Source organism: Podospora pseudoanserina, chromosome 2 (genome assembly GCF_035222485.1).
Source record: "Podospora pseudoanserina strain CBS 124.78 chromosome 2, whole genome shotgun sequence".
In the NCBI taxonomy this organism is placed as follows: domain Eukaryota; kingdom Fungi; phylum Ascomycota; class Sordariomycetes; order Sordariales; family Podosporaceae; genus Podospora; species Podospora pseudoanserina.
The window spans coordinates 2961710-2987871 of NC_085921.1; the positions used below are offsets into that span (position 1 = coordinate 2961710).

The window sequence follows — 26162 nt, forward strand, 5'->3', positions numbered from 1 at the left end:
TGGCATCCAAGGTCAAGTTTCGGCTGAAGTGGCACAGCACCACCCAAATCCAACCCGCTTTCCCAAATCTCACCCCCTTAAGCGAACCAGTCTTCAACAAAAAGGTAAAGATTCTCTCTCCCAGCTGTGCCACACACCCAAACCCACACACTGGGCTGAGCATCTTATCCCCTTATCCCCCCTATGGCGCGCCACGGCCGGGTATACCGCCCGTGCCGCACTCCTACACCCCCAGGCAACTCATGAGATTTATCCAATCATCATGTGCCAAAAAATACAAAAAGGGGTTAGCCAGGTTTATGGGCGTATAGCAAAGGCCCCACCACACCTACCTGAGCATTAGTAACCACGCCGCATTGGAACACTGCATAAACACATCAGTTTTCCCAAGCTGGAAGACTTGACGCTGTTGGTTGTTGCTGACCATCCGGTATGCGTCGAGATGGCGAAGCAATCCTTCACAAGTCCAAAACCCCTTTGGCGCCCGCATTTTCATGGTGTTCCGGTTCTGGGGGAGAAAAAGACTTAGAATCCAAAGAAAGAACGGGGTTTTTTGCCTTTTCTTTCTTTTTGGATAGCGACAACTGAGATTCCGAGCGATATATTTGGAACTGGACGATGAAAAGGACGACATTCTAGCAAGTCGACGTTTACACTACCCTTCCAAGACATTGACGATAACGATTTCTCTTGTCGTGCCACTCAGCTCTTGCTGAGCGACGCCCGCCAAGATGGTCTCCCTCACCACAGAGCAGTCATTGGCGGTGCTCGCAACGCTACCGAAATGCGCTGTATGATGATACATCAACATCCAATCCTTCACTGGTCTCTTGCTAATAACCTTGCTCAAGATGGATTGCATGATGGGAGCACCCAGCACCGGCCAGGGCTCGACAGATGTTGATCTTTGCGCACCTCAACCTCTAGAGACCACCAACTGGGTGATGGGTTGCATGAAAAGCAACTGCTCAACTCCAGAAGCACTCTTTACTCAGAATGCGACCTTGCGAGCCTGCGGTGTTGAACCTAGGATGGAGAGGCAGTGGCTGCCTGTGATGACCACGTTTATGATCCTTGCCTTCATTTCCGTCGTGCTGCGGGTGGCCAACCGGCTTTACACGACCAAGACGTATTGGTGGGACGATATCTTTTTGTCCTTGTCGATGGTATGTTATGGAGAGGCTGTCAAGAGGAATGAGGTAACTGACTGTGCTGAAGGCTGGCTCCTTTGCCTACGCTTCGATCCATTACGAGGCGATGGGTCACGGTTTCGGACGAGAGTTTTGGTCTCTGTCGCCAGACGAGATCAACTACATTATTGCTGTGAGTATTCTTGCCAAACATCGCCGTCGACAACTTCCACTTACCAGGGATAACAGGGCGTATACGCGAGCATGCTCGTCTTCCACGCAGCTCGCATGCTGCTGCGCCACTCGCAAATCCTCTTCTTCCTTCGCATCTTCGTGGTGGGCAACTCGAAGCCAATGATCAAAGGAACCATGATAGCAAATGCTGTCCTCTCCACCGCTATCGGTCTCATCATGGCGCTCCAGTGCATGCCCGTCAGTTTCTTCTGGATGCGATGGGACTCGACGCAGGAGGGCAAGTGTCTGAACAACCTCCAGACTCTATGGATCACCTCCGTCTTCACCATGTTACTGGACGCCTGGACACTCATCCTGCCACTGCCCTACGTGGCCAAACTGCAGTTGTCGGTGAGGAAGCGAATCGGCATCTCGGTCATGCTCGCCACCGGTCTGAGCATCCTCATCTTCAGCATCCTCAAGTTCTGGTCTGGTGCCATCACAGTGGAGGAGCCCAACCCAATGTATACCTTTGCCCAGGTGTCGATGTGGGCGTCGTTGGAAATCAACGTGGGGATCATCTGTGCTTGCTTACCGGGTATAAGACTACTATTCAGCAACTTGTTCAGGCAGACGGGTTGGTTTATGACGAGCAGTATTGGGAGGACGGAGCATATTTCGCTGTCTGGGTCTCCCGACCGGAGTGGGAAGAAGTCGTGCCCGGAGTCGCAGATTCGCATCACGACAACTATTCAGACCAAGGCCACGCATGCGTTGACTGATTCCGAATCGCATCTGCCTCTCCATGCGGCGAGCTTGGGGGCGGCGATTCATCCTGCGAGGCAAGAGCTGGGTGTGGTGGCCAATGCTTGGGCTTGAGTGGACGTCGGAGAGGGACTGTATAGATAGAATTGGAGATACCCATAGTGTCATTGAAGCAATTTTTCCGTGAAATTGCCGTGACTAAAAGGTCGATGTCATTGGCATGGTGTGAGCCTGTCATCATCTCTCGTCACAAATCAGGTTCGCTGCAGAAGGAAGGCACGCCAGTGGTAGCTGCACCGGCAACTGTCACCATTGAACCACTGTTCCTTCCATGTGAAGAAGAGAAAATGGGACCGACTGACATGCCGCCGACTGTTCCCCTGCAGTTGGACTAATGCGACCGTTTGACTGATAACCGTCCACCCTGCGCCGCTACGCCCATCGATCAAAGCTTGTGCCTTTGCCTGGGCTGTTGTGTTGTTACGTCTTCGGTCGGGAACACGGCGCTCAGACTAACCTGAGAGTGATGTTTGGAATAGCGAGGTCATTCATACCAAACACCCTGTCCAAAGGATAGTTACAGTGGCTTTCTTGACCTTTCGACGTAGGCGACAACTAGCTGCAGCGCTACTACACCACTCAACGATGCATGGAAGTGATCTAGAGAACCGACCGGAAAGCAATGAAAGAATACCACGATGGAGCCTTGGTGTGCTCAACCCAAAAGGACACAGTCGACGTTCCAGGTTTGATATCCTCCCTGTCTTCTCAGTTGCATGCTGACGCCCTCAACCGTCCATCTAGGCACCGCCCTCCTTCTTGTCGGCCTCTCTCCCCAACCAAAACCCGACACTCACTCGGATGACCATAATCTCCCCTCCCCTCCCGAAGAACCCAACCAAACCTCCTCTCCTCCACGCGACGATGACCCCCCAAATACCACCCCCACTGGCATCCTCCTAGCCCCTCAACCCCTCCCCCATGACCTCCTCAGCTGGCCCCCCTGGCGCCACAACCTCGCCCTCCTCACAATAGGCCTTTACTCCCTCCTCGGCGGCGGAACAACCCCCCTCCTCGCAGCAGGCTTCACCAACATCTCCCAAATCTTCTCCATCCCCCGCCACCGCATCTCCCTGACTACCGACCTCGTAATGCTCGGCCTCGGTATCGGCTGTCTCCTCGCCTCCCCCACGGCGATACTCTACGGGAAACGTCCCGTTTACCTAGCTGGCTCCCTCATTTTTCTCCTGACATGTGTCTGGTGCGCGTTAAGTCCGACGTTTGAGAGTTTATTGCTTGCACGGTTTGTGCAAGGGGTGGCAATCAGTCCTGTGGAGGCGCTGCCGAGCGCGACGATTGCGGAGTTGTTCTTTTGCATGAACGAGGGGGCGGGGGCGGGAGGAGAGGGTTTATGGGCTTTGTTTGTTAGGGGGAAGAATTTGGTGCCGGTGATGGGGGCGGGGGGTTGTTCATGCTCTGGGGTGGAGGTGGGGTTTTTGGGTGATGGGGGTTGGGGTTTGTGGGGTTGGGTTGTGGGGGTTGGTGCCGGAGACGTTTTGGGATAGGGGGTTGGAGACATTTTTGGAGAGGGAGTCGACGGGAGAGGGCGGACGGGGAAGGGATGGAGGGGGAGAGAAGATGGAGGGGAGTAGTGAAGAGAGCTCCAGACGTGATGGTTTGGGGGAGATGGGTATATCAAAGCAGGAAGGTAGTAGACGGTCTGGGAAGACGGTTGAGGTGTTTGAGCTGGTCGAGACGGCTAACGATCCTGCCACTACCTCAACATCTGCACCTTGTTCATCGTCATCCGAGACGCTTGGAAATCAGGATGTGGAAAAGAGGGCAACGGAACATCAAGCGACGCCCCCGAGACGAAACGAGTACACCAGTCGCATGGCGGCACGACCAAACGGGTCGTTCAGGACACATCTACTGCCGTGGCACGGCAGATTATGAGAGGATGAACGCTGGTTACGTGTGGCGGCTAGACCGTTCTTCCTGTTTGCCTACCCGGCTATCCTCTGGTCAGCGATCACCCACTCTTGTTGCATCGGCTGGCTGGTGGTTATCTCCGAGTTGATGGACGCCATCTACCGGAGCCCAAACAGTTATCACTTTGGTGCATTCTCGACTGGCTTGGTGTATATTTCTGCATTTATTGGTGGTGTGCTGGGCACGGCGATAGCAGGCAAGATGTCGAATGTTATTGTGAGAGCTATGGCTCGCAAAAACGGAGGGGTGTTTGAGCCCGAGTTTCGACTGGTGATGATGATGCCGGTGACCATCACTACGGTAGTTGGGTTGATGGGTTCTGTGTGGAGTGCTGAGGTGCAAGATGCTTGGATTGTTCCGACGGTGTTTTTTGGGATTATTTCTTCTGGATATTCATTGTGAGTTTGGCCTTCATGAAGATGCGGAGAAAATATTTACTGCGAGATAGGGGTTCGACGACCGCCATCACTTTCTGTGTAGATAGTTACCGAGAATTTGCTGGAGAGGCCCTTGTCGCATTAAACTTCAGCAAGAACATTTTCCACGGCTTGGTCTTGAGTCTCTTCATTACTGGATGAGACCAGACTGACGGCTCGAAGATTGTGTACATTTGGATTGGGATTATTCAGTTGCTGGCGATGTTCTTTACATTACCGTTGTTTATTTTTTTTTTTGGGAAGAGGGCGCGGTATTGGGCGCCAAAAAAGCGTTCCATGAAAGGATTCCGTCTACTGACTAGAAAGGGAGAAAAGATGTAGAAGATACAACAGGTCCAATCAACCCTACTCAGTCTTCATGGCATCCCGGATCATGGAGCATTCGACATACCTCCCTTCCAAGTATTCCGCCACCTCTTCCACATGGAAGCCATACTTCTCAAACAACGGTTTCCCCGCAGGCGAGGCCTCGAGATACGCCTCATGGCTACCCTCATCAACCATCTTAACCCCCCACTCCATCAACAACCGACCAGCGCCAGAGCCTTTGTACTCAGGGCGGGTAGCAATGAGAGCCAGATACCAGTGGGCTTTGCTGCCCATGTACTTCTGATGCCAGGCATGCTGGTCACTAAAGAACGCCATACCAAGGTCGGGGTCGGTCATGTGGTCCATTACTTCCCGAGGGAGGTCCATGTCGGAGGGGAATAAAACCGGGAGTGTAGAGTTCCCAGGGACAAAGACCCACTTGGCTAGGCCGACTACTACAGGAGGGGTCAGAGAGATGACTTTGGCGATGGCGAGGTGGGAGTTATTGTCTGAGAAGGTGAAGGCGATGACTTGGGTCCGGAAGTTGATTTTGAGTTGTTAGTCGGAGATGTGGTTGATTATGACGTTGGTGGAGAAGGCTTGCTCGAGGAGGATGCCGCAAGGGGATACGTCGAAGGGAGTGGCGGGGCGAATTTGGGGTTCGTGTAGAAAACGAGCTTTTGCGATGGTGGTAGATCTGGAGATAGAGGTGGTAAGAAGGGAACATGTTGTCATTTATACACTTCTATACACCATATTATACCGTATCTTCTAATAGCATGATGACTGCTGTTGCAATGCAGCCTTGGTGAGAGCACTCAAACATGATAGTTTGCAGTTTGTGACAGCATGGAAGGATTCAAATAACGAAATTTGCATAGCTGGACAGCGAGACATGATACTACTTCTAGGTGATCAAGGAGCCATTTTGATCACGGAGAGCGTTGACACTTACGCGGCAATACTTGACGGCGGGGGGACGGAACCCACGGGAGCCGCCGCTGCCCTAGGACGGGTCCGGGCTGTGGAGCTGAACGTGCTTCAGCTGGCTGGATTATATTGACAACGTTAAAAGCTTTGCCAAAATCCTCAAGACTATCGTGACAGGCACTGAGTGGCGATGATGTTTGCAGATGTTGTCCTGTGTGTGGACCTTGGCCAAGACATGTTTCGGCAAAAATGGATCTTGAAGGCATCGAGATTTCCAAAAAAAAAAAAATCCCATGTTGCATGTGTCAGGGACCGGTGGAGACGTCAAACGGTCCCTGGACCAAGGCGCTAACAGAAGTTGCGCCCAAGGCAAGGGCAGAACTGTTAGTGTCAGCCATTACCCCTGTCGTTTCGACGTCACTGGACCCTGACTCTTATCGCTACCAAGAGATCCACCATCAGTGCTCCAAAGCCAATCAGACGAACCAAACGCCCGATAAGAAAGTTGAAAGTTTGGGCCGTCGCATTTGAGGGCAGTCTCTTGCAGCACCGTCCTTCACTGCGCTTGCACCTACCATCGTTTGCTGTGCTTACCTTCTTTCACACATACCAACCACCACAAAGCCACCTACCCAACGGTCGCTTCTCATTGTGTGCTTCCCAGCCGCAAATGTTCTTTCCCACAGCTCGTGTCTCACAACGCACGCTGCCCAGACTTCTCAACCTCACGCTCCGCCAGACCGCTCAGCAAAATATACTCCTCTCTTCCTTCGCCACACATATTGGTCGTACCAGAGTCTCGTTCTCTACATTCTCCCCCTTGCGCACAGCATCCGCGACCGCAACCGCCGAGATGGCTTCGATCCAGATTCCCACCGTGGCTGCCGGCAGCGAGCGCGTCCCTTTCTCAAAGCTCAAGGGCCGCATTGCGCCCCAGCTCCTCCACAATATCGAGAAGATGGGCCTCACACACATGTCCCCAGTGCAAGAAAAGGTCCTGCAGATGTCCAGCCTCAAGAACGACTGCCTCGTACAAGCCAAGACCGGAACCGGCAAGACAATCGCTTTCCTGCTCCCCGCCCTCCAAAACATCATGACCGCCCCAGACCTGCAGCGCGAGTTCGTTGCAATCCTCGTCCTCGCCCCCACCCGCGAGCTGGCCCAGCAGATTGCCGATGAATGTGACAAGCTCACCGGAAAGTCTTTCGAGTGCCACATTGCCGTAGGCGGCACCTCCAAGAACTCGCTCCTTCGGAGGTTCCTCAATGGCAAACCCACCATCCTCGTCGCCACCCCCGGCCGCCTCATCGACTACCTCTCCGAAGAAGAAACCAGACACAAACTCACCAAGCTCCGCTGCGTGGTCCTTGACGAGGCAGACCGCATGCTCGACCAGGGGTTTGCCCCCTCCATCAAGAGAATCTTGCAACAAATCCCCAAGAAGCAAACTGCTGGCTGGCAAGGCATGTGCTTCTCTGCTACCGTCCCAGACGAGATTCAGCAGTTCCTGCCCTTGGTCCTCGACAAGAAGCACGACCGCATTTCCACCATCGACCCCAATGAGACCCCTACCGTCGACAGAATCCCCCAATCCGCCATTCCCATCCCCTCCATCGCCGACGCCCTTCCTGTCTTGCACTCCTACCTCATGACACAAAAGAAAACCAACCCCGAGCTCAAAGCCGTCATATTCTGCGGCACCGCCCGCCACGCCGCTTTGCTCTACCACATCTTTGGTCCCACCGGCGGCGCCGCCCCCAAAGGCCTCTCCTGCTTCCAGATGCACTCCCGTCTTTCCCAACCAGCACGTACACGAACAATCGAAGAGTTCAAGAACGCCGAATCAGGCCTCATGTTTGCATCTGATGTCATTGGACGTGGCATGGACTTCCCTGACATTGACCTAGTCATCCAGATGGGCTTCCCTCCCGAAAAAGCGCAATACGTCCATCGTGTTGGGAGAACGGGAAGAGCAGGCAAGTCGGGAGAAGCAACCATGATTTTGACGCCCCAGGAGATGAGGTTTGTGAGAGCGAATAAGGACTTTCCCATCAAGGTTACTGAGCCATTGTATGTTTCTCCCCCCCATCTCCCCTTTCCCCTTCTTCTTTACTAAACACTTCTTCAAAGCAACCACCCTGACCTGCCAAAATCGGTTACCAAGATCGAGGAAGCTCTCGCCAAGGTGCCGGAGTTGACGAAATTCCAAGCTTATACCGCCTTCCTCGGCTTCAACATCACCGTGGCGAGACAGCTGGGCCTCCAGCCGCCAGAGATTGTCGGTTTGGCCAACGAGTTTGCCTATGCGATGGGGTACGAGGAGATCCCAGAGGTGGAGGCCAAGATGGTGGGTAAGATGGGGCTCAAGGGCGTGCCCGGGTTGAGGATCATGGGCAAGGGGGGGGTGAGCAGAGCTGCTCCGGTGCCGAGCGGAAGGACGGGAGGGGGGAGGGCCCAGGGTGGCCCGGGGAGGATGCAGAGGGGCAAGGTGGCTGATCCCAGGCCGCAAGGGGCGAGTGGAGGCAATAATGGGAGCAGGGCGGACGGCAACAGGAGGGGGCCGAGAGAGAGCACGGGTGCGAACGTTGAGGAGCCGAGCAGGAAACGGCCCAGGCGTGGTGCCCAGGCGTGAAGCTTGTCTTGTTACTTTTAGTCTAGACATCAAGATTAGCTGTTGCTGTACAACTCAGACACAGTGTCGCCTCAATTCTTATTGCAAACAACAACAGCCACACGGTGGCACACGTCGGTAAGTAAGCCAAGTTTTGCACCCATCATGCATGTCGTAAGCCTCCTTGTCCATTTCTCCACATGAGTCTGATAGGAATATGATAAAAGCTATTTGATTTGGGTTCCATCTCATCATACACTGCCCTGCTCGCCATCAACTCGAATGTCCGCTTCGCGCAACCCGCAAATGTGCGCCCAGAGAATTCAAAGGTCCCGCCTTGTTGTAACCGTAAGCCATTGCATTGCGTTCATGAACAAAACAAAAAGAGAAGGGCGAATCCGCCCCGTCCTGTCGGCATCCGGCTCTTTCGGCTCTCAGCTGAACTCGCCCAATTTTGGACCAAAGTACTCGCCGTCGGTCAAATTCAGCAGAGTACAAGTGCCTTCGGCGTCGCAACCGGTATTCAACACATCGTTTCCCCACCAGTTCACCTGGAAGCCCCACAGCTGCACTGCGAAGAAGGTTACGACACCGCTAATAGCAATGCCGCAACCAAACGCAGCCGAAGTCACATAATTGTACTGTTCACGCTTCAGTGTCAGCGACCCTGCAACTTTCAATATACTTTGGGCTCTTGGCAACATACCTTTGACCAGAAGGCCAAGTAACGCTTCTTCACAAACAACCACGAAAATGCACCCACTGGGACAGCAGGCCACATGTAGGCCAAGTTGAGCGGCGCCCAGTTCAGGGCACCGCTCATCATGACCACTGGGTGGACATTGCGGAGTATGACGCTCTTGGGCCACTTCTTGTTCAAGTACCAAAACAACATGACCGCAAGGAAGCCAAACGGGAATCCCAACAACGTCATCGAATACTGGCCACCGACACCCCAAATCTTTCGTGGACCGACCGTGCCCCAGAAGACAGCTGCCGTGAAGAACGTGTTGACACCTGGGCAGAGGAAGCGGAATGGTGCATCTGGAGTGCACACATTCTCGATGCGGGTTTGGTATTGCATAATCGCGACGCTGATCAAAGTCGAAACCAGCGTAGGGACCATCTGGGCACAAAAGGTAAACCGGGGTGGAATCTTGACGTAGTGGGCAAGCTTCAGATCACTGCTGAACGCTATAGCGTGAGCGCAGGTGACATATCCGTACGACTTGAAAAAGCACATGCCAATCGCGTTGCCCTCCATCCACACACCACCGATGAATTCCGCGATGACGTTCAGCGTGACCTCCACACCAGTCATGCCCGCAATGATACCAATAGGGACGACGAAGACGAGACATAGGGCGATGCCGTACAACACCACAAATGGTGTCGTGTTCGTCGGCCACAAGGAGACGCCAACCATACCGACGGCGATGGCAAAGGCCAAGCACGTCATATACCACCATTGTGGGACTTCGGGGTAGGCGCGCATGAGCCGATTATGGACATCAAGAAGGTCCACATCCTCTTCGGTCGACTCTTCGCCGCGTGCATTTTTGGACCTCAACCTGCGCATGGTGAACTTGGCTCTCTGCCACAACTCATTCAAGCCGAGCTTTATCTCCAAGCGGTGGTAGAGAGCGGCATAAGTCACCGTCGCAGCGTACAAGGCGAAAAAGAACGTGTACACGACCACGTTGCTTGCAGCCAGGTAAGGAGGCGAGTATGCTTCATACTTCTTGGCGTCAAAGAGTCCATTGTCATCCACGATAGATCTGACTTTGTAAATGTGGCCGAAGTGGTCGAAAGGCCTGTTTGAGTTGATGGGGAGGTAGGCCGTGTAGTACGTGTTGGTGTAGTAAAGGCCAATGATGACGAACATGGACAGGAATGCCCCGAAGAAGTAATTGAAGGTAGAGAAGAAGGGCACCATCAAAGGATCAAGCGCAAAGACGTTCCAGTCCAAGCTTGGCAGCGGGTTTAGCCCGAGGCCTGTCTGGCCACCCGTGATGCTGGCCAGATGAACGTTTTGTGGCGAGATCCAGGTCATCCAGCTGAAGTAAGTCAGGGCGCCGCAAAGGTAGTTGGGAAGCCAGAAGTAGGCAAACATGGCCCCGCAAAGCCAACAGAAATACTTCATTCGGGACACGGTCCAGCGAGTCTTGAACGGGCCCTCGATGGTTGTCTTCTCCAACTCCTTGTCGTGGAATGCAGAGTTGAGCGCGATGGTCACCAAAGATGTTGGCCAGACGCAGAAAGCAGGGTAGACCAGAAAACGGCGGCAGATTCCGGCCAGCCCGTACCCGATGAAGTTGGTCGAGAGGCCAATGAGGAGCTGGTAGGCGATGCTGCGGGCCCATTCCTGTCCGAAGTATTGGGGGAGAACCTGAATCCAAGCAATGTAGTTGGTATAAGGAACGCTCTTGGCGACGCTGGCCATGATGGTGATAAGCATGTGCTCCTTCTTGTTGAAAGGTCCTGGATTCAGGCTGTGACGAACGCCGAAGAGGGTGATTCCCTTGTCGGGGAGCACGCGTGCCAAGAAGGTGCCAAAGGGGTAGGCCAGCAGCTGGACGACGGTTCCGCTGATACTAACAGCCGGGAGACGAATGTCGAAGAAGGAGTTGATGGAGGAGATGCAGATAGCAAACAAGACACCTATGCCCCAGGCACGGATGGTTGATACGGGTAGCGATGGGTCATCATGGTTGTCCACGACTGCTCGCACTTCGGTATAGGGTGAATTGTTGGTCATGAGAGCGGCCTCAATCTTCATCTCTTCAATGAGATGCTCATACTTTTGGGGGTTGGCGACCAAGTCGGCCTCGTGCCCTGTCCCGGGGTCAGTGACTGAGTGGCAGGCCAGGTAGGGTAAGGAAAGGGGCCGTCACGAACCAAGGAACTCGTCAATGTGGTTGATGATCTCGATGGGGAAATTGGGGTCGCTGGCGTGTTGCTTGTGCACCTTTTTCATCATCTGAGAGCACGCGGTCAGTACAAGCCACGGCGTGAACTGGAGAGTGGGCGTGCGACTTGCGACTTACAGCGATAGTCTTGTCCAGCGTGAAGGTGGCAGCCAGGTGCTTAGCCTCAAGGAGATCGGACTCAGTCACATTAAACTCGCGCCCCGTCTCCTTCAGGCTCGCGGGAAGCTGTTCGGAAGAGTTGGTGTCGGAGAGCTTAATCTTTTCGCCCTCAACAGTGGTAGCGAACGTGACAGGCTCCTTGGCCTCGGACATGTCGTTGGCGGCCGTCATGGCAGGCAGATACCCGACGCTGAGTAGATTGGTGGACCAGGCAAAGACGAGAAGATGAGGCTAGGTAAGGATGTCTAGGACGGAGGAGTAGTCGAAGGAGACGAGGCACAACCGTCGTCGGTACGAGGGCCGGGGGTAGGTTGTGATGGCGTGTAGAGGTGAGGTGAAAAGGTGGAACTGACGGGAATGAGTGAGGTAAGGAGCTTAGAGGGGAGAGGGGAGAGGGAGAGGGGAGAGTGGAGAGCCAGAGAGAGGGTGAGGAGAGGGTTCCGTAACCGGAATCGGCCAGAGAGACCTCGTGAGCGCCGGCGGAAGGAAGCAAGGACACAACCTAAGATGGGAAGGAAGGAAGGAAGGAAGGGAGCAGGGGAAGAAGGTGCTGGGGCAGGAGCAAGGGAGAGCAAGAGCAAGTTGTCGCCTGGAACCTGAAGAATGTCGGAGACAGAAGGGACGAGGGGGGCCTATAGGGGATTGGAAACTCACTCATATGCTCGCGTAATCTTTTTCTCTATCTCCTTTGCGTAGAGACGTAGAGATACGTATCTCTGCCGTATCTCTGCCATATTTCTGCGGTATCACGGTCGGGGCATGGATGGCGACAAACTCTAAATTAACCGGTCGTCCGATATTGCTGCCGCCGTGGCCCATTTCTCCTTTCTCTTGCGAGCGCCGGTTGAGATAGTAGATCCTCGGTGCCCCCTTAACTGTGGCCATCCATAATCTCCATTCTAAATTCTCCAGTGTCCAAGCTAAGCTTCGGTAGCGCCCTGTCACTCCTTGAACAAGCCTTTCGGCTGTCACCGTTCCCCGCCATGTCCACAGGCCACAGGCCAACAGTCCACAGATCGCCGCCAATGCAGTTCTAACCAATTGGCATAGACGCCGTTGTGATGATGTGCGATGTGCTCCCTGCCTTGCAATGCCTTGGCCTGCCTTACGGCCGGGAGGGAATCCTTCCCGCGCCCCAGGTACGTGCCGTCCCCTGTTCCAGACCCCAACCCAGACTTCTCCGCTTTTCCCGTCCTCCCCCTCCATCCCCCCATGCTTCAACCTTATCTCGACCTCTGCCTCTGACGGGAGTCTGGACTGTCTCCAGTGGAGGTGGGCTAATTCAGAGCTTGATTGCCTGGCTCGCGACCGGCCATGCTTGATTGGCCAGACAAAGTGCCGACTGCTCCCCCCCAAAACCCCCCACCACCTTCACGCACTTCTTCCGCACATGGGGGCCGCGGCATGAGGTCATGGCAACCGTCTGCACCCAAAAAAACACCATGCTGCTTCGATGCCATTGTTTAGCCACCCCTCGCCGCGAGCGAGAATGGCCAGTTCCGCATGCGGCAGCTCCGGTGGCATGCCATCCAGGACAAAGAACACAACTGTTCTGGAATAGGGGATACGGCCACAGACAAAGGATACAACGCCCTTTGTGTTGGACCTCGGGCAAAGAAGGCCAACATGGAGAAAAGGAAGCAACACCGCGACTAGGTACAAGGTGGATGGCTAGTCTTGACCAGTCGTCCATCATTCGTTGCTGCAGCGCCGATATTGCGTCTGCGTCGCGTTCAAAATGGCAGCAAAGGAGCTTCCCCGGCATATCCTCGACGATTTCGGGGACCCGGTGCCGGGTGACTCGAAGAAGTGGCGGGATTATCCGTATGCGAATTTGCAATTGCGCGAAGCAACACAAGGCGTCTACAACGAGCAAAGCGATGACATCTTCGCCAACAATGGCAACGAAGACGCCGCCGTCATCAATGCCATGTTTGACGCATACAGGACCGTTTTTGACCCAGATCTCGACGAAATTCCGGCAGCAAACAGAGACCTCTACCATGATGTGGACGAACTGTTCACCGCCGATATTCTAAAGAAGTGCCACGACGGTCTTGTTCTGGGACGAAGGGGAGAATATCTGCATGGCGAACACTTGTATGCATTGACAGTCAGGCTGTTGCACTTGGCGCAGAGGGATAGAAACGCCCGCCTAGGTCCAGGAACGGGGAAGCCGACAAGCCGCAAACCCGCAGCATGGTATATTTGCCCCAATGAGGCGAGTGTGATGGTTCCGAGCCCAGTGGACCATTCAGAGGCTCAGGCTCAACAGGCTATAGACGAGGCGCAGCCCTACTTGAGCAGGCTGATAGACGCAGATTTGCGCTTCCAATATGAGAATGTGGTGGAGAGGTTCAAACAGGCCAAATTTACAGCCCACTTCGCCAACCGAAACAAGGCTCATTGGATGGCCTTCATCCTCCACAAGCCAATAGATGCGACGAAGAACTGGACCGCATTTTTATTCGATTCGTCCCCACTACCTTTGAATTTACAGGAGCCAGGACAAAAATATGCCAAAAAAGCGTTTGTGAAGTGGCTCGAGATCAACTGCCCACAAGACACACAGCGGGTTAAAAACGTGTCATATGACGGAGAGAAGCCCAAATCTCCTGGCCCTGCCCTGATATTCCTCGACAGGGACATTTCGACACAAAGCGATAACTGGAGCTGTTCCCTCCAGTGTATCTTGAATATCTTAGCTTTTATCCGATATGGGTGTTGGGGTTGGGACATGATACCGCATCTGAGAGGCAAATCGAACAGCGAGATGGTACAGACTATGATGAAAATTCTCCACAACATCATGGCACTCAAAGTCAACAAGAACAACCTAGTGGATTACAACACCGAGAACACTAAAGGCAAGACTTATCGTCAGACACCGGTCCTGTTGAACCGAGTAGACCCTGAAGATGAAGAGTGTAAGCAGAGGGCACAGAAGGAAAAAAGGAAGAAGGAAGATGAACAGAAGAGGGGGGGGCAAGCGGAGAGAGACAAAGACGAGCAGAAGAAGAAGGAGTGGGATGACATGACGCGTATATACGATGAGGCGCAGAGTACTTTACGGACGGAAACCGACAAGAGGAAAAGAGCGCCGGCCAACCAGGTCGTAGCCGAGTGGCCAAACAAGTTAAAAGCATGGGGAGCAAAGTGGAACGAGACGACGGTAACAAGTAATAGCAATGAAACTGAGGAAGTCAAGAGGAAGGAGGCCAAAAGGAAGGAAGCCGCAAGGAAGGAGGCCGAGAAGCAGGAGGTCGAGAAGCAGGCAACTGAGAAACAGGCAACTGAGAAGCAGGCAGCCGAGAGGCAGGCGGCCGAGAAGCAGAAGGCTGAGCAGCAGAAGGCCGATAGACAGGCAGCCGAGAATGCAAACAGAGAGAGCTGGACTTCAGGCAATCCAGACAGTTCAGACGACAAGTCGGACGGTCCAGGCGGTGGAGGCGGTGGACGAAATGGTGGAGGTGGCCGGAGAGATGCGCCTAAACGGAAGCGCAGGGAACACAAGTACCAGGGACCCAACAATACTGACTATCTGAATCTGGGAGGGGACAGAATCATCAAGCAACTGAGAGACGCCCGTCAGCCTGTATTGGTCGTGGACAAGGATGTGCCTGCAACGGCGCCGGGCTCAGATGGCATATACAGACTCTTCGATCGGCTTCTCGACCTGCCTGAGGTTGCGATGTTTCCTACCGAAATCCATAGCAAGTTCCCCCCCCATACCTATCCGGGGAAGGAACGGATGACAAAAGACACATTCAATGCCTTTCGACATTACGAGCAGGCGCTGAGAGATATAAGGAATGGTCAGGCCATCCAAAAGGAAGGGATTGTGCCGCTGGCTCTGAGGCAGCTGGCTTCTCTGCAGGCCCATGTGCGAACCGGACTCCAAAGTTACTCTCGAGGGCTTTGGTTCGTGCTTCCCACCCCGTATGTGCTGGTCGTCCCCGAGCCTGGGAAGGCCGGCCCCCCTTTGGTACGGTTGGGAGAGTCCAGAGATCGAAATGACGGATTCTATTATTCCCGTGCTGAACACGAGGCGAGATTCAAAAAGGCGGAATCAACTATTCATTTTGTTTACTGGGAAAAGACCAAGCACTGGGCCGTCATGTTTCGACATCCTCTACATGGACATGCCCTCTACGACTCTGACGTTACATTTCAAGGCGACCGGCTGTCGACGCGACTGGAGGAAGCCGATGAGGCCATGAAAGCGTGGCTCGGTCATAACGAGATTGCGTTCGGCAAGAGCCTCCGGCCTAACCTTGTCAAAACTCGACCTTCTGCTTCCGAGAGCCACTGGGACAGCGGCCTCTTCGCGCTCCTCAACGTGGTCAGTCGGGTACACTACCGCTGCTATGGCTGGCAGGGGCTGCCCTTACAAGTCTACCCGGAGCATACCAGTATCGCCCTCCGCCGCCGTCAAATCAGGGCCCTCCACAACCTTGTCGGTCTCCAAATGAGCGAAGGCATTGATACCACCAGAAACTACAAGTCGCCAACTCAACCGAGATTTGATTTTGTTGCCCACCCCCACTATCCGACCCAGCGCTGGGACGGCAGAAACGAGAGAGACAATGCCATTGCCCTTCTACGGCCGCCAACTGCTTCAACCAAAAAGCCAGACCGACCGCAGTACAAAGACCGTGGTCAGAATCCCAGACACCTAAAGCGCAAAAAGACCACAGACACAGCGGCCACGCTTGTTCGGGAGATTGGGAAAGGGGAGGGCCATGGTCCGGATGAGAATCAGCCGAGTCCGGAGACGGCGAGGTCGGGGGCGGAAGAGGTGGACGCCGTGGCGATGAGCCAGTTTGATGGCTCGAAGGAAAATATGACGACACTACCCGAGTCTGAACTGGAAACTGCAAAGCTCCGGGCCGAAAATGTCAGGCTTCTGCAAATGATCGCAGCTGACGAGGAGGAGATCGCTCGATTGGACGTGATCAACGACGCGTTCAAGAAAGAGGTCGTTGTGCTGCAAGCAGCGCTTGAGACTGAGAATATAAACGTCCTGGATGCAGGCTGGGCGACCGATCGGGGAAACGAGATATTGAAGAAGACGAGGAAAAAGGCGGTAGAGTCGGTCACGCCCTTTGAGCTGTGGAGAGATAGGGAGTTTGGCCGTCCCGATAACCGAAAAGCCAAGAAAAAGGGCGAAGAGTACATCCTGTTGTTCGAGCAAGGCTTTGGTGATGTGCTGGACAAGCTCTTGGCCTTGGACGATGATAAGTTGAAGGCGTCCCTGCGCAGGTTCCGGGCCGAGGTCACCAAGGCAGAACAACCGAATGCTGCTGATGAGGATGTCTTCGGAGCCCAGCCAGCGGCCAAACCGGAAAGCAAACCGCAAAAGCGACCTCCTGGCTCATATTATGTCACTGATAGAGCGACGGCAGCGACTAGCACAGCGAGTCGTCCAACAACAGCAATAACCTCCCGCACCATTCCCGGGTCCAACATGAGGCCAGGTCTATCGACAATTGAGGAGAGCTCTTCCAGCCCTGCCGATGAAAGCTCAACGACAGCAGCCCAGCTGAGAATGCAAGGTCGACGATCGTCATCGGCTGGGGGTAGCGCAAAGCATGCCGAAATCTTGGACTTTGAAGAGTGGCTGCTAAGGGGAGGTGCCGTTCTGAGGGGAGGTGCTCGGCTGAGGGGCGGTCGTCCGCTAGGGCAAGTTATGGATGCCGACTACGAACTCAACTGGCGAGCCCGCCGATTAAAGTCGCTCCGGACGTTTTATGGCGAAATGGAGGCGAAAGACACGGAAAAGGGCGATGACGAAGGCGCTGCGTGGGCGAGGGATAGAATGGAAGATTGCGCAGATATGGAGATGTGCTGGATCGGTTGGAAGCACAAATCCGATGCCTTGCTCGAAGGCGAAAGACAAGCTAGTCTTTTTAGGAGTACGCCCATCGGCGTGGGCGAAAGACCGGACTGGTTCCCAGATGAGGTTGATGAGGATCTTGACCTTGATCTCTTGGACATGGAGACCAAAGGTAGCTTGAAAGCCTACGTCTCGGAGTACCATGAGAGGTTCAAGGGTTTGTTCCGGGTCTCGGGCGATAAGGCACGGCGCGGGTCAGTCAATGACACCGATTCACTGCTAGGCAAGACTGCGGCGGGTCGTCGACTGGGCAGTAGGACCCCTCCTCATGGGGGAGGACCACATGCCACAGCGACTGCTTCACTGGGAGGAGGACGACAGACCACAGTTACTCCTTCTCAGGGAGGGAGACAACAGGCTACAGTGACTCCTCAAGGGCCACAAGTCGGTGGACGTGTAACGGGAGGGCAACAACCTACAGTAACTCCTCCAGGGCCCTCCGTCGGCGGGCGTATAACGGCAGGAAGACGACCTACAGTCACTCCTCAAAGGTGGTCCGTGGGCGGGCGCATAGCGGTACGCCAGCCTACAGTAACCCCTCAAAGGCCCTCCGTCGGCAGGCGCATAGCGGGACGACAGCCTACAGCAACCCCTCCGGGCCCTACTCAAAGACGACCTGTCGGCACAGCCACGACAAAAACCCCCACGCCACCTCACCCTTTTGCGGGTTTCACCCGGACGGCACCAAGAGTAAAACCTGCCGTCCCAGGTCAGAGCTCCTCAACCGAAGTCTCGGAAGAGGAAGAGGGGAACAAGATCGATACGACGCAGCAGTCCGTCGGCAGCACCACGCCCTCAATGCCGCCGCAGCCGGGGTCTCTACGGCACCTCTCCTTCCGACCTCGCCCGAGGATAGGGGGGGTGGTTCAGGGAGGGCGACGGTCGGGGCTCACACCGGATAGGACGGTCCATTGTGCGACTGGGGTGACGGTCATGGAGTATGATGATGACCCGAGCACGCCGGTGTACGAGAGGTTTAGTGACGAGGAGGAGGAGGAGGAGGAGGAGGATGATGCTCCAGCGCCGCAGCAGATTGCGGGGAGGAAGAGGTCGATCGATGAGACTGGGGAGGTGGTGGATCAAGGGGGGAGGAAGAGTCCCAAGAGGCCGAAGCCTACTGTGGAGGGGGGGTCTTCTGAGTCGGAGGAGCTTTAGGGAAACATGGGAGGATATTGATTGTTGGTTTAGTTTGTTTGGATATTTTGTCTTTTGGGGAAAAAGCCGTTTGGGGCTATTAGGACTTTTTCATGTGTTTGCCGCAGTTGTTTTTGTTTAGTATTTTGATAGGTTTTAGCGGGGAAAATGCATTTAGTATCTTTGCGCGGTGGTAACTATATGAGGTATATATTGTGACTTGGAAAAAGATTATTGTGATTTCTCTCGTTCTCGTCCCCTATAAATCCAGATAGACGGACGGTGAGTTGCAAACTGGACATTTTCATCACGCACGTGCGGTGGAGGGTTGCCACTGGGGTATTCAGGGGTAAGTAAACAAACATTTATTCAGGAGGTGCCAAGACATCTAGCGTGGTGGAGTTGAGAGTGGATCACGGAAAAAAGTAATCGCCAAAAACATACAACACCAGGGATTCCCCAGTGGTCACCCACCTGAGTACTGATCTGGCGATTAGCTGTTTATCTAGGGGAGAGCGGACGGGATCCCGAGCTTTCAGCTATCTATGGTCGTATGTGGTAGTGATAGTTCGATTGTGGGATTATATCTGCTCTGATTGTTGTAGGTGCTGGTTGCGTGAGTGGCGGTTGGCTTGGTTGGCAACAAGAAGAGGGGTGGGTATCATAAATGACGCATCGTTCTGACTTCGAGAATGAAAAGATGACTAATTTGCGTAGGTATCTGAGCGATCAATTTATACTACAATTGCATCACACGTCAAGGAGAGGGAACATGATTTTGAATGAAGAGAGTGACGATTAGTCTCATGACTCTTATGTAGTAACCCTTCTTCAATAACCATGCCCAGATAAAGCGTCACGGAGGAAGAAATCGCTCCGTGTAAAAAATCCAGTAAGTCGCCCCAAACCTCCTCCCCATTGTCGTCCCAAACTCATTAGGCATTAACGTTGTTGCGCTGCGGTATCAAGTCCCTTTATAGCGCTTGAATCTGCCCAGAAAGCATAAAACCATTGCCCATCCGTCCAGGACCGTCTCCACTCATAAAGTCATCATCATGCTTCGCTCGAAGATCACGTCCCGGTGAAGCCTTGTAAACCCCTCGACTTTGCAAGTCCTCCCCTCCCTCCATTACCCCTCCCCCCCCCAGACTCATGAATCCATAAGCCATTAGCCATAAATCATAACCGTAACTTCCGCTGAAACCCAACTCGCCTTACATGGCGCTTATGACAGCTCAGATTCCCGCCTTAACTCACCCTCCCAGGCCCCTCCACCCAAGGTTCCCACCTCCCCGTTCGCCAGAAACTCCCCGGCTGACTCCCCCGACAGCAAGGATCAACCCCAAAGTAGACTTCCATGCCTCCAACCTCCCGATGAATAAAATAACCTCCTTCACCTTGCCTGCCTGCCCCCGATAGCTGCCCAAGATCCATTCAACAACAATCATCCTGTCATCCCCTGTGCCCTAGGTCTCGAATCTCACTCCACCATGCTTGCCTCTGCAACAGGGGAACCAACCTGTAGACAAAGCCAGCAAAATCGGCCGATCGGAGACTGATGAGCAACACCCTGGAATGACGCTCAGGAACCCTCATCTCGGGCGGCTCGGCGACTGTGCGGTTCCAGATACAGTTGTATCTGATTCCGTTGATGCTAAGGAATGGCGGGTTGTTGATGCGATCGCAAAGCCGTTCGGCACCGGCTCGGGAAAAGTTGATGATTGTTGCGGCCGCGTGGTGATACCCCTGAGTCGGAGAAGGGGGTCGAATACAGCATGTAAAGATGCGGTCGTCGAGCTCGGGAACGCTGAGGCAGATGGTATCGAGGAGAGTAGTCACGGTGATGTCTGGCGGGGGATGGGTCAAGTATAGGGATGAAGACTCATTCGGATCGATCGTGGCGGAGTGGTTATGGGGGTTGGTAAAGTCACCTTGGTAGTTTCACCGAAGGCAATCTCGGCTCGGCTGGCTGGTAAGAGGTGGTGTGTTCAGCCTGGTAAGACTGAGGGTTGGCCAGCAGGTCTAGCTGGTAGCTGGGAAGATGTGAAGCCTGGTAAAAATGATCGGTCAAGGGCTGGTCGTGCTGGTAGAATTGCTGAACGAAAGACTGCTCGGCGGTTGAAAAATGGTGTAATCTCGCTCTAGGGGTTCGTGAGGGTTGGAGATGGGATGGTCGAAGACAGAATCCCCGCATGGGGCGTGGCACCTCCAAAACAGCTACCATCCGAGGAAACTGGTGACATCAGCGTATAGGGAGGGCTAGAATTGGGAGGGGTCCTAGGGTTTTCCTGATCAAACACTTGGGGCATGATGCTTCTAGACAAGTATATCTCTCTCCGATTGCTGGACTTGGCAGCCCTCTGCTTTGTTTGGCGAGGTTCAGCCCTTCCACTGGCAGCTTGAGCATTGTTGGAACTCTCTCCTTGCCCAAGTGCTGTTAGTCTTGACCTGGGTACCTATAAAGATGTTAGTTGACAAGAGGATGGCGTCCCATGAAACTTGTGTATTAACCTATCGGAATGTGCCGGGTCGGATTTCCTGGATTGTTCATCATGTTGAAGGCTTTTCGGTTTTGCTTGAACGATATTGTGGAGGTGCAGTGCTATGGCTGCAGCCTAAATGAAGCTGTTGGATGGGTAGTGAGCCGTCAAGATGTGAACGAGATGCCGTGAAGGAGATGATGTGATGAGGATGATGTGACGGAGAGAGGGTGTGAAAGAGATGTGGAAGATGAGATGGGTTATGTAGTGTTGAGAGACTGGGTGTGAAGGTGTGAACAGAGGAGGCTTTGCTTTCAGAAACCTCGCTGGCTGGTTGGAGTCTATTCCTCAAGAAGAATAGGAGATAGAATTCAAGCAAGTGATCAAATATACATCCTAGAAGCTCGAGATCTGTCGGTGCCACTCGAAGATGTTCACTGCCAAAGTGGGTCATGGTTGTGATATTCACCTTGGTGTTGAATACCTCAGTCTCTAACCCAGCCCGAACTCAAGAGCAACTTGCTCTCATTCAACGCGTTAACAATAATACGTTCCAGCTGTAGGAGTCAGACCAAACTTCCGATGAACTCGCCCATGCTCACTGTGGGAGCAGCCTGTGGACCAACAATACAATTCGGATTGAGGCATTCAATTAATTGATGGAGCATGCTGATGAAGGGAATTCGAATTGTGGCGTTTTGGGACTTTGATAACAGTGTCCGTCAAATTTCACAGTGTCAGTAAAGACAATAGCATGTCGAGTGAGTATTGCTCAGGGTATTCAACGAGATGGCACTCGTAATTGGGTGAACAAGGGATATATCCAGAGGCCAAAGCCGTTGCCGAAGGCCATCATAGCTACTAGACACAAGCGGGTCTTCTCGAACAAGATCTTAACAAAACTGAACGCCACCACATACCTTGAATACATGTTCAAAACCTAAACCAAAGTGCTGCTGGGCACGTTGAGGACCGAAAAATGGTGGCTGCTACGTTGGACAAAGGCATTCACAGACAGCGAAGATGCCTATAAGTAAATAGCCATGGAATATCGATTAAAAACCTCAAAGGGCATTGTGAGTTAGCTCGACTGCCACGCACAAATGCGTGGGCTGAAACACGGTCCTCGATGAACACCGCACATAGTGCAAGTAGCTCAATGCTGTTGTCTGTCAGTGATGATCAGATGAACTGTATATCATAGTTCAGGCGACAGCCCTGAAAAACTTTCGGACGAAAAAGGTACCACCACAGATAAAAGAACCCCACAAAAAGTCGAATAGAAATGCTGAAACCCAAATGAATCGGATTGCAAATCATCAGCTTAGTGCTTGTTTCTTGGCGAGCCGCCGAATCTTGGCAGCAAAAGGGAGGGAGCAAAATGAATGTATCATTGTGCATCTATGATGAATACTAAGTCGTCATGAAAATTGATCATATGTGTGCTTGGTGAGATGCTAGGTAGGCCTGAAAATAAGCAACCCGTATCAAATGAAATTGCCATGTCCACCATGCCCATCAGGTTCATGATGTATATCCCACGAGCCTGGAATGGTATGCACACTCGGACGCGGCGGTGCTGTCGTCGCCGGCGCTGGTGGTGGCGGCGGAGGTGGAGGAGCAGGCGCCGGTGGTGGAGATGGTGTAGTCGGAAAAGGCAGCTCACTCCCTGCTGCCGCGCTTAGGTTATTCTTCCTCCGATTCAATTTAACCGTCGTCGCAGGCCTCGGAGCATAAATCACCGTGTCCGGCGAAACCGGCCTCTTGCCCTTCCCCCCGGGCATCTCCTTCATCGGATCTGCCCTCTGCATCAAAGTAAGCGAGCTCGCCGTAAAATACGAATCAGAAGCCGACGCCCTCGGAACCAACAGCTCCTCCAACCTCTGACTATCCCTCTGCGGCGGTCCAATAGGACTCTCCGGTGTCGGCACACGACCCGGACGACTCAGCTCAGGACTCTTCACCAGCGCCAGAACAGCCGGAGCAGGTGCCTGAAGGATATACCTCCTCACCCTTCCCATCTTCCCAGACCTCATCCTGCTTGGCAAGCTCGACCCACTGATATTAGACGCAGACTTTGACGGCATTTTCGGCCGATGGCTCTTGAATCCCGGGGGCGTCGCCCGTATAGTGCTTTCATCCGTTATGCCATCCCTCCCATCACCAGAAGTGCTGTATGATCCCCTTGCCTGCTTCTCATCGTACTCCTCCTCACTGTCAATCTCCTCATTCCTCGACGACATCCCCGGGATATCAAACGGCCTACTAGCCACATGCACCACAACCATTACCACACTCCCAAAAACCACCCCCAACGAACACGCAAACATATCCAGATTCAACCTCACCGTCCTATGCCCCCCTCCCCCATGGTATATCCCCACCGCAACGGCAATAATAGCACTGCTCCACATCACCACCGCCAACCGTATCACCACTCCAGCCCAGGCATGAAGCTGGTGCTTGAAGCTCGGGATGGGAGGGTCGAAGTTGAGGTAGAGGCTGTCGCCCTTCTTGGCGGCAAGGAAATGGAGGATGATGTAAAAGAAGGATAATAGCGACTGTTTGTCCCACCTTGTTAGCTACAGTCTCCTGGAGAGTGTCAAGAAATACTCACAGCAAACAGCACAAAGCTCTGCGTAATTCCCACCCCTTCCCTCTTCAGATCCCCCGTGCTCCCAAATACAACCCCTGATAGCGACACCCCGATGGTACTCCCTATTCCCATCGCCACCAACGCCCCTAGCATCAGCCGAGGGAGCCATATCTCTGCCTTTGTTCTCGAGTGGTAGCTGTGGCTCTCGGTGTAGGATGCCCCGCCTCCTGGCAATAACGCCGGCATCCTTTCCTCGCTTTGACGCCTGTCTACTTTGACTTTGGGTCGATGATACGGCGATGATGCGTCGACGGCAAGGTTGCGCTGATGCCAGGCGTCGGAAGGGGATCCAGTCCCTGCGGAAAAAAGAAGAAAAAATACCCGTTAGAGTAATGAGAGCATGTAAAAAGATGAAGTATTTGCTGGGGGTGCGAAAGAAAACAGGAACTAGAACGATGAGAGGGATAGCATGCAAAAAGTGTGGTCAATCATCCTACAAATCCTTCCACCAAAAAGAATGCCCCGCCACCAGAGCTGCCACAAAAAAAAAGAGCACATTCTCGATGACGGCGGAAGAGTATGCCAAAGAGGCTGGTGCCCCTCGAGCTGGATATCTGGCTGGAATGCGACGGATTGGGAAGCTGGAAAACAGATGGGCTCCCACAAGCCCTAACCGAGAAACACATCCAGAGGAGCCACAGCTGGAATGTAAGTCTGACCTGAATTGAGCTGGCTATCTTTACTCCAGGAAAACAGAAGGAGTATCACAAATAGAAACAAAAAGGCAGGGATGTTGTAGAAATATGTCGTTATTCATTGTCCCCTTGCGCCCACAATCTTCTGCATAGAGCAAAGTTAAAAGTCTTCGCCAACCATGGCCTTCTTGGTGCCAGTCCAACCATCGCGCTCGTAGTAGCGGAAAACTAGGTCATAATCCTCAAACTCGTGAATGATGCGGTCGATGCGGCGGTATCCATCAATCCGGTCCACTGTCTGCTTGACCAAGCTTCTCTGGTTGTCCTCGACATCAGCGCCATCGCTAGGGGTCGCGGGCTTATTCTTGGTCTGGAATAGGGTGACAGTGAAGCGACCAGGTCGGAAGATGTTGATTACGTGGTCAATGACCTCGGAAGTCTGGCGTCCATTCTGGCCACTCGGCACGTTGGTCTCGAACGAAGCGTATGAGCAAATGGGCTCCGGGGTGACATGGACAGTGAAGTAGTGCGCAGCTCTACTGGCAGCATCATCGCTGGACTTGGTGGGTGCAGGAATGACACCGTTGGCGGAATATCCGCAAGGGGTGAAAAGATATGAGTCGATGCGAGCCTCGGGGTAGACCGAGGTGGGATAAACTTCAGCCAGACCACACTTGTTGGAAATGACAGTGCCGAGAGCATGGCCCTCACCAGATTTGTCAGAGTCCTCCAGGTACCACTGCTTGGCAAGGTCCTGGTCGAGATCCATCATCAAGATCTCGAGCGTCTCGTCATCGTTGTCGTCGAGGGATCCCACACAAGGCGCCACAATGCCTGTTGGGATCTTGGCGGAGCGGGTAGGGCTTCCGCCGGTGCTAGAGCTAGGGGTTCTAGGCGGGGTCAAGGTGGAAGTGGTAGGTGAGGTCATGTACAAATACCAATGATCCGCATTCATGCGACCGACCAGATAGGCGCTACCATTCTCGAACAGTTCGTCCAGGAACTTGACCTCTTCCTTCCAGCTGGAGTGGGGGCCTTGCTGGCGATCAGGGAAGAGGAAGTTCTTGCGGCTGTAAAAGACACGGTGAGGTGTGGCGGCAACGCGCTCATCCTCCAGTGTCTTGACGTTGTGGAAAGGGAATCCGGCATCGATAGCAGCGATGCGAAGAAGACGGCGCAGGCCCAGCAACAGGGTGGTGGTGCCGCAGGTCTTGAGGATAAGCTTGTGGGGGAACACAAACATGCTAGACTCGGAAAGGAGGTAGGCGTCAACGTGATCAGAGTTGACGATGGACAGGACCTTGCAGTTGACCATATCCAACATGCCCTCCCAGATGGAGGGGCTGACCGACTTCAGGCCATTCTCTTTGACCCCAGGAGGAAGAGTCTTGGCACTCGGCGCAAACCAGACCTCGAGAAGTTTCTCGGGTCCCTCAAAGGCGTTGGTGGAGTCCAAGTCAGCGGTAATCTCGTGGTTGATGGTGAGCTGGGTCTCCTCAGCGGCGGCGCTGTTGGTGACGTTGGTGGAAGTCATGTTTGGCGAGGTTTGGGGTGTGTCGGCTATGTTCTCTGGTGAAAACGTCCGCGGGACACTAGCTGCCGCTCAAACGAACCTTTAGGTCGCTTGAGAGAGTAGGCCCACAGGAAAGGGGTCTCGCTTTAGAGGCTGGCGACGCCAGCAGCAGGTGTTCGGGAGGTGGTATCTGAACGTCTCGCAAGCGGACGTTAGGGGGGGCGGGCACGGAGGGTGACGCGATAGCGCTTTGAGAGCGGAATGTTGGGCTTGCGCTTAAAACAGGCTGTTATTGCAGGTAAACCGATACCTGGGCGCGAGTATCGGAGGTGATGGTGGAGTAAACCAGGGAAGGGGTGATAGTGAAGCTATATCGTCGGGATCTAGATTCGAAGAGTTAGACTGGTGCTG

The 26162-nt window shown here is 53.7% G+C and overlaps 8 protein-coding genes across 8 annotated transcripts; 4 read left to right on the top strand and 4 right to left on the bottom strand.

Moving 5' to 3' along the window:
* The first annotated feature begins 243 nt into the window (after positions 1 to 243).
* On the top strand, positions 244 to 2372 carry QC764_207630 (uncharacterized protein). Its single transcript, XM_062944485.1, has 4 exons — positions 244 to 791; positions 852 to 1166; positions 1219 to 1323; positions 1380 to 2372. The coding sequence occupies exons 1-4, from the start codon at positions 732 to 734 to the stop codon at positions 2181 to 2183; spliced, it is 1284 nt and encodes a 427-aa protein (XP_062803312.1). The 5' UTR covers positions 244 to 731; the 3' UTR covers positions 2184 to 2372.
* Positions 2373 to 2500: 128 nt separating this feature from the next.
* Positions 2501 to 3634, top strand: QC764_0038900 (uncharacterized protein; the record flags this gene model as incomplete). The annotated part of the gene is made up of 2 exons (XM_062940263.1): positions 2501 to 2815; positions 2874 to 3634. Exons 1-2 carry the CDS (start codon positions 2752 to 2754, stop codon positions 3632 to 3634), a joined length of 825 nt encoding a protein of 274 aa, XP_062803313.1. The 5' UTR covers positions 2501 to 2751.
* Positions 3635 to 6273: 2639 nt separating this feature from the next.
* QC764_207660 (uncharacterized protein) lies at positions 6274 to 8556 on the top strand. Its single transcript, XM_062944486.1, has 2 exons — positions 6274 to 7807; positions 7868 to 8556. The coding sequence occupies exons 1-2, from the start codon at positions 6408 to 6410 to the stop codon at positions 8367 to 8369; spliced, it is 1902 nt and encodes a 633-aa protein (XP_062803314.1). The 5' UTR covers positions 6274 to 6407; the 3' UTR covers positions 8370 to 8556.
* QC764_207670 (uncharacterized protein) lies at positions 8522 to 12736 on the bottom strand. The gene is made up of 5 exons (XM_062944487.1): positions 11837 to 12736; positions 11396 to 11816; positions 11247 to 11328; positions 9055 to 11183; positions 8522 to 8989 (listed from the first exon to the last, which is right to left on the bottom strand). Exons 2-5 carry the CDS (start codon positions 11606 to 11608, stop codon positions 8783 to 8785), a joined length of 2631 nt encoding a protein of 876 aa, XP_062803315.1. The 5' UTR covers positions 11609 to 11816; positions 11837 to 12736; the 3' UTR covers positions 8522 to 8782.
* Positions 12604 to 18671, top strand: QC764_207680 (uncharacterized protein). Its single transcript, XM_062944488.1, has 2 exons — positions 12604 to 17824; positions 17879 to 18671. Exons 1-2 carry the CDS (start codon positions 13176 to 13178, stop codon positions 18486 to 18488), a joined length of 5259 nt encoding a protein of 1752 aa, XP_062803316.1. The 5' UTR covers positions 12604 to 13175; the 3' UTR covers positions 18489 to 18671.
* Positions 18672 to 19919: 1248 nt separating this feature from the next.
* QC764_0038940 (uncharacterized protein) lies at positions 19920 to 20063 on the bottom strand (the record flags this gene model as incomplete). The annotated part of the gene is made up of 1 exon (XM_062940264.1): positions 19920 to 20063. The coding sequence occupies one exon, from the start codon at positions 20061 to 20063 to the stop codon at positions 19920 to 19922; it is 144 nt and encodes a 47-aa protein (XP_062803317.1).
* A 2371-nt stretch (positions 20064 to 22434) lies between these two features.
* QC764_207740 (uncharacterized protein) lies at positions 22435 to 23789 on the bottom strand (the record flags this gene model as incomplete). Its single annotated transcript, XM_062944489.1, has 2 exons — positions 22435 to 23508; positions 23565 to 23789. 2 exons carry the CDS (start codon positions 23787 to 23789, stop codon positions 22435 to 22437), a joined length of 1299 nt encoding a protein of 432 aa, XP_062803318.1.
* A 609-nt stretch (positions 23790 to 24398) lies between these two features.
* Positions 24399 to 25772, bottom strand: SPE2 (spermidine resistance protein; the record flags this gene model as incomplete). Its single annotated transcript, XM_062944490.1, has 1 exon — positions 24399 to 25772. One exon carries the CDS (start codon positions 25770 to 25772, stop codon positions 24399 to 24401), a length of 1374 nt encoding a protein of 457 aa, XP_062803319.1.
* Positions 25773 to 26162: the final 390 nt, after the last annotated feature.

Coding starts and splice junctions, on each gene's coding strand:
- QC764_207660 (XM_062944486.1), top strand. CDS start 6,408: ATGTTCTTTCCCACAGCTCGTGTCTCACAACGCACGCTGCCCAGACTT. Junction 7,808..7,867: donor ATCAAGGTTACTGAGCCATT/GTATGTTTCTCC, acceptor ACTTCTTCAAAG/CAACCACCCTGACCTGCCAA.
- QC764_207680 (XM_062944488.1), top strand. CDS start 13,176: ATGGCAGCAAAGGAGCTTCCCCGGCATATCCTCGACGATTTCGGGGAC. Junction 17,825..17,878: donor CCTACAGTCACTCCTCAAAG/GTGGTCCGTGGG, acceptor AACCCCTCAAAG/GCCCTCCGTCGGCAGGCGCA.
- QC764_207670 (XM_062944487.1), bottom strand. CDS start 11,608: ATGACGGCCGCCAACGACATGTCCGAGGCCAAGGAGCCTGTCACGTTC. Junction 11,329..11,395: donor CGCTGGACAAGACTATCGCT/GTAAGTCGCAAG, acceptor GCGTGCTCTCAG/ATGATGAAAAAGGTGCACAA. Junction 11,184..11,246: donor CCACATTGACGAGTTCCTTG/GTTCGTGACGGC, acceptor ACCCCGGGACAG/GGCACGAGGCCGACTTGGTC.
- QC764_207630 (XM_062944485.1), top strand. CDS start 732: ATGGTCTCCCTCACCACAGAGCAGTCATTGGCGGTGCTCGCAACGCTA. Junction 792..851: donor CAACGCTACCGAAATGCGCT/GTATGATGATAC, acceptor ACCTTGCTCAAG/ATGGATTGCATGATGGGAGC. Junction 1,167..1,218: donor TCTTTTTGTCCTTGTCGATG/GTATGTTATGGA, acceptor ACTGTGCTGAAG/GCTGGCTCCTTTGCCTACGC.